Source organism: Camelus bactrianus, chromosome 18 (genome assembly GCF_048773025.1).
Source record: "Camelus bactrianus isolate YW-2024 breed Bactrian camel chromosome 18, ASM4877302v1, whole genome shotgun sequence".
In the NCBI taxonomy this organism is placed as follows: Eukaryota; Metazoa; Chordata; class Mammalia; order Artiodactyla; family Camelidae; genus Camelus; species Camelus bactrianus.
In genome coordinates, this window is record NC_133556.1 from 6,509,472 (window position 1) to 6,515,471 (window position 6,000).

General features: G+C 57.4%; 1 protein-coding gene across 1 annotated transcript in view; it reads left to right on the forward strand.

Moving 5' to 3' along the window:
• Nucleotides 1–4,382, forward strand: part of LOC105067509 (uncharacterized) — a 68,135-nt gene extending 63,753 nt beyond the window's left edge. Inside the window, exons 19-22 of the mRNA XM_074346862.1 lie at nt 640–801; nt 1,478–1,554; nt 3,301–3,389; nt 3,591–4,382. Of these exons, the coding sequence (XP_074202963.1) occupies nt 640–801; nt 1,478–1,554; nt 3,301–3,389; nt 3,591–3,632 (370 nt within the window). The 3' untranslated portion in view covers nt 3,633–4,382. The remainder of the gene's footprint in view (nt 1–639; nt 802–1,477; nt 1,555–3,300; nt 3,390–3,590) is intronic.
• Nucleotides 4,383–6,000: the final 1,618 nt, after the last annotated feature.

Below are 6,000 nucleotides of genomic sequence, written 5' to 3' on the forward strand. Positions count from 1 at the left end.
TCTCCTCACCGAAGGCAGGCAGGGTGGAGGTGGGCAGAGCTTGCAAGGCTCCTCCCTGCCTCCTCTATAGCCCTCTTTCCTCTACGGGGTGTCCCATCCCCCACTCCCACCAGAGGGAGGGCGAGGTGCAGATTACAGACATGGGCGTCATAGGACCAAGAAAACCCTGTCCTGAGAAACTTCCAGTTATCAGTTTCCAAATCTATGTCTATGAATCGCTATCTCCATCTCTCATTCATTTCTCTTACGTCATCCCAGCCACGATACCAATATCACCGCTAGCTATAGCTGGGGCCCTACATTTGGGAGACCATAAATTAAAGTACAAAACATAAAACATGGTAACAATCTGTCAAGGTGCCAGCTACTTAGCAATTACATGAGTGACCACCACGTATCTGGGATGAGGCACCAGACACTCTTGGATTCTGAATTCCTGTTTCACAGATTCAGGGTCCCTGCCCCACAGCCCCTCAATGCCCATTAGCCTTGGGGAGTTGGGGAGGGCACCCAGTACCTGCCCTCAGAGGGAGAGCCTATTTCCTGTGCTTTGACATAGTTTTTTTTTTTTTTTTCTTTTGGGAGACTGGGTGGATGAGGGATGCTGGTGGGCTGGCCTGAGCTTGTGTATGTCCTCAGATGCCACAACTCAGACACACACTGGTACTGGGGAGAAACCTGTGAACGCAGCACCAGCAAGAGCCTGGTGTACGGGATCATGGGGGCCGTGGCAGTGCTACTGGTGGTCTTGGTGGTGGTCCTGATTATCTTCCTCAGCCGATCCCAGAAAAAACTGCACAGGTGAGCTTCTGGGGCTGGGCGGGGGAGAGGGGACCACAGTCAGAGTATCCTGAGGCTCTGCTCCATCCAGCTCAGCAGTCAGAGGTCAGCTGAGTCCGCACCAAGGGTGGAGCCCTGCCCCTCCCCATCCTTCCCAGCCCCTGCCAGCCCCTCCCAGCTCTGGGGACAGCAAAGGGCAGCCTGCTGATCTGATAGGATATATCCATTTGGCAGAGAAATGGAAATGAAACTTATGTAGTGAAATTAAATTATGTAATGAAATTACCTAGTACTTGTTATCACCTTGGCTGCCACAGAGCAACACTGTCACACTAGGACACTGGAATGACTGGTGTCACTTTCCCCAGCTGTAAAATGGGTAGGATCTACCTGAGAAGGTTGAGTAATGCCCTGCCCAGCACCTGGCTGGCAGTTGAAGCAAGCTGCCCTGACGCTAGTCCAATGCCCCCATCTCACAGATAAGGACACTGAGGCCCACTGAGGGGTGTGAGGGGGGCAGGCCATGGTGACAGCCCCAGGCATGCTTTTCTTTTTCTGCCACTGCTGCTGGCATCAGACCCCTCCCTGACTCAGGGCTTGGCCATGACAGCTTCTTCTGGAGTCCGAGGGTCAGAGAGCTCTGAGCCCCCTCCCCCACCTCTCTGCCACCAGTTGCTCACGGCATTTCTGTTGGCAGGCAAGAGTACAACATATCTCGTGAGTGGCCAAGAGAAGATGTCCCTGGCAATTTCCAGAGCATAAGCGTCTGGGAAGGTAGATCTCATGGGGGCAAGGGTGGTAGTGGGTGACACGCATCCTGCCAGCCCCGCCCCACTTCTGCTGCACCAGCCAAACTCCTCTGCAGCCTTCTGACCCTGAGGCTTCACCTGCAGCCCCTCCTGCTGACCCTTCAGCCTTTGCTCGACTCCCTGTCAAGTTCCCTGCACTCTAGTCTGTGGTCCACACCTTCGCGCAGACTGCACCACTGTCTGAAAGGTTCCCTTCACCTGCATCTCTGTGCATCCCATCCCACTCTGTTTCCAAGATTCGGTTCACATGCTGTCCCTCCACGGACCTTTCTGTGGGTTCAGCCTTCTCCAGCTCCCAGAGCCTCTCACAGGACAACGGAGGGGCTATAGAGATGGCTGAGCCTGATTCTGTCCCCGGAGACCACCCCCAGTGAAGGCACCAGATGCACAGAGTTAGTGGGAATGATAAGTCCATGACGAGGGCTCAGTGGGGCACAGAGGCCCCCTGCGCCAGCCCAGGGTGGAGCAGGCATCAGATAAGGCTGAGCTGAGGGCCGGGGCAGTGCTGGGAGTAAGCTGTGTGCTTCCTGCTCCTGAGAACAGAGAACGTAGAGCCCCGTGAACAGGGAGACCTTGTGAGGGGAAGGGGGAAAGGAAAGGGCTTTCTGGGCAGCGGGCCCTGCTTAAGAAAGGATGTAGAGGCGGGAGAGAGCATGGCCTGTGGGGGGAACCGAGGGCAGGTCAGTGGGACGTGAGGATGGCCGAGCCAGGTCAGGGAGGACTTTGTGGGCCATGATGGGGGAACCTGCTGGAGAGACTTTAAGGGAAGGGGCCAGACGTGCATTCTGAGCAGCTCAGTCAGGAGGACTTGGGGGGACAGCATGAAACTGCGGAGACCAAGGAAGTGTCTCCACTCTAATGCAGACAAGGGACAGCGAGGCTGAGTCGGGGCAGTGGGGCGTGGGAGGCGTGGACAGCAGATGATCCAGTTCAGATGCCAGGGAGCTGGGCGGGGTGTGTTGTTGGCAGGCTTGGGGTGGGGATGATGAGACGGGTGCAGTGGGGACAAGCAACCGGTGGGATGCACTGAGTTGGGGGCGCTGGTTGCGTGCAGGGTTGGGGGAGGCACCACAGATCACAGAAGCCTGGGGAGAGGCCTGCGGCTTGTGGGCAGGGCTGGGAGTTGCCAGCTCAGCTCAGCCCACGTTGGAGGAGAAGGTGGGCGAGGAGGACCGATTGCAGGGCTCCCGGGAGGATCTTGAAGGAGTCAGCGAAGGAATGTTCAGGAAGGTGCCAGGAGGACCTGGAACCTGTGGCCTGGAGGCCAGGGAGGGAGTTTATCTACAAGACTGGGACAGTGGGTGCTGGACACATGCCAACTCAAACAAGAAGATTCTAGGCACAGCTGCCTCCCCTCTGCTGTGGTTACCGTTGCTATGAGGAAGCAGGCACAGATGACCCCTGCGTGGCCCCCTCCCCCTACTCCGCCCTAACTCTGGGCCCCCTGCGCCTGTGGCCCGTGCTCACTTCTGGCCCCGGGGCATGTCAGAGGGCTGCTGCTTTGGCTCCCTTCTGTCCCTGCATCACACTGGGCCAGCGCCCCAGGCTGCGTCACGGACAGGCTGCCCTGCTGGGAGGGCAGCCGGGCAGGGGGAGACTAGTTTAGGGCAGCTGTGGGCTGACTCTTCAAACCCATTTCTCTTACTGGAAAAAAGCCCCTCCCCCTGCCTCTTCAGCCTACCCCAGGCTCACCCGGTACCTCTCCCTACAGGTCAGAATCTGAAGGGGGACAAGTTTGGCCTTGAAAACACCTACAGACACTTCCAGCCCTCCCTGCAGAACGTCGACCCCACCACAGAGGTGACTCGGGAGCCCGCCCCCAGCTAGGGGCTGCTCTCCTTTCCCCTACCCCTGCCCCCCGCACCCCCACATCCCGGGGCTGCCTGGAGAGGGTAGGGCCCACTTGGCCCAGAGGCAGGTCACTCCCTCTGTATGCAGCCATCACCGATGGCCTCCTTGGCCTCACCTCCTCGGCCTCACCGCCTCTCTCCCACCCCCCAGATCCACATTCAGAGGCCCAGTGTGGTGACAACTGTTCAGTGAGGGGGACAGGAACTCCCACCCCTCACCCAGATCTGGACGAGAAGGCAGCAGCAGACGGAGAGCCCAACATAGGCCCCAGGTCAGTCAAGAGGAAAGAGATGGCAGGTCCAGGTCCCCAGGAGGTCCTGCTCAGAGCTGGTAGACTTGCCTCGCCCAGTCCGCCCCCCGCTGCTGTGAGCCCCCTCTGCTCCCTCACCCTCCATCCAGGAGCCCCAAGGCTGCCCAGACACCTTGGCATCTTGTTGGCTCCACGGCGACTCCCCACTCTGGAGTTTCCTACCAATAAATAATGTACAGAACGAGGCATGAATGGCCTCCTCCCCTTGCCTGCAGGGGCCTGGCGGCAGGCCATCGTCTCTGGGAAGGTCCTTCTTGGGAGATCACTCCTCCCAGGGTTGGATGCATGTGGGTCCCTTCCTGTACCCACCTGCGGGGCACGGAGCCCCTTGTCCACTCCAGGCCTGGGCAGGGCCGGATCCACCTCTGCCTGAGGTCTCTGTGGCAGACGAGCTTAGGGCCACATCCTGCGAGTAGAACTTGGGCCCAGGGAGTGAGGAGTGGGAGCTCCCAGAAGGCAAAAGAGTGAACACTTGGCCCTGCTGACCTTGAGAGGGGCCAAGGTCACTCCAGATGGTCACAAGGGCTGTGCTTACCTGTGAAGCCACAGACCCAAGAACTCTCAGCCATCCCAAGGCTGGGCACTGGCCCAGGGGGATCCATGACCTGCAGCCCATGACCTGGTGGGGTACCCATAGGGGCAGTAAAGGGGGCTTCAGAAGAGGGGAAAGGGGTCTCCTTCTCCGGGACTGGAATCAAAAGCAGGGCACCCTTCTCCTCTACCTCCCAGCTCCTTCCTTCCCTCAGTTCTCCCAGGCTGCTTCAGGCCCAGCACCTGTCCCTCCACTGGGGTGACATATCTGATGGCGCATGTGCTTGTGTGCTGCTTGGCCAGGGAGGGGGTCCTCTTCCCTCTGCCGTTTGGCCTGGAACAGGGCCCGAACCCCCTAGTCATTAGTGATGATTCCAGATTGCCTCAGATGGCCCCCAGCTCTCCAGTGTCTCAGGGATCAAAGGGCCCATTTATTTCTGGGGTTCCTTGACTGGCATGCATTTTGCCAATTCCTGTATGGGTGAAGGGCAGGAGTGCTGCCCTCTGAGCTCTGAAGTCGAGACTGGTGACAATGACACTCTGCCTGCTGCCTCCTCCAACTCTTGCCCCACCCCCTAGTGGTGAACACCTCCCACCCCCAGCCCTTCTGTACCCTGGATCTGCCCGTGCTCAGGAAGGGCTGCGTCCTGGGGGCACAGGTGGGGAGAACCTCAGCCTCTCGCCCCTCAGCCTCTCGCCCCTCACCTACTCTTCTCCCCTCCCCAGAGAGATTTGGGGGAAAAGCTAGAACTTTGGGGCTCCTCTGAGTTAGCCTCTTTGAGCCTCAGTTTCCTCTCCAGAAAGTGAGAATAAGAAAGCCAACTTGTCGGGGCTGAAGGATCAGACAGACTCCCCCAGGAATGATCCCCAGCACATGACAGATGCTCAGTCAATGGTAGGGGCTGTCCTTCCCCGTCACTGTGCCCTTCCAACCCTCCCTCACCTCTCACCCCTGCACCAAATGCCCAGGGTCTCCCTTATGTGACACGAGACAAACGCCTTATGTCTCCGGCTCTTGTCCTGGCTGTTTCTGCATCACTCCATCCCACCTTTATGCCCTGAGGATATCACAGTGCTGTCAGGCATCCTAGAACCAGAGGAAGGACCACTGTCATACCCAAATGGGCACAAGAAGGAGTTTGGGGAGCCTCAGATTCTAATCCTGCCACGAAGCAGTGTATACACCATGGGACAACTCAGTTCCTCTCTGGCCTCAGTTTCTCCCCCTAAAGGACAAGGGTTGGGGCCTCTAGGATTCCTTCCAATGCAGCTGCTCTGGGCTCCATGGCCATGGGGACTGGGCCCAGGTTGGCAGAGGATGATAGCGGGTCCTGCTCAGACCCCCAGGATCTCCCTCTGCCCTGATCCCTGCCTTTACCTTAAGGTGTCCTTCTCCCTGTGTGCATGTCTGTGCCCAAACCTCCCCTTTTGAGAAGGACACCAGTCATATTGGATTAGGGCTTATCTTAACAACCCCTTTTTAACTCGATCACTTCTGTAAAAACCTGGCTTCAAGTAAAGTCACATTCTGAGGTACTGAGTGCTAGGATTTCAATACATCTTTTGGTTGGGGAGGGGGCACAATTCAATATATAACAGATACCAGGAATCAAAAAGCTATTTGCCCACAATCAGAAGAACAATTACTTTGATGAGGGCCTTTGATTAGTGTTCAATCTATTTTATATACTTGGCTAATTAAACTCCATTAAACATTTT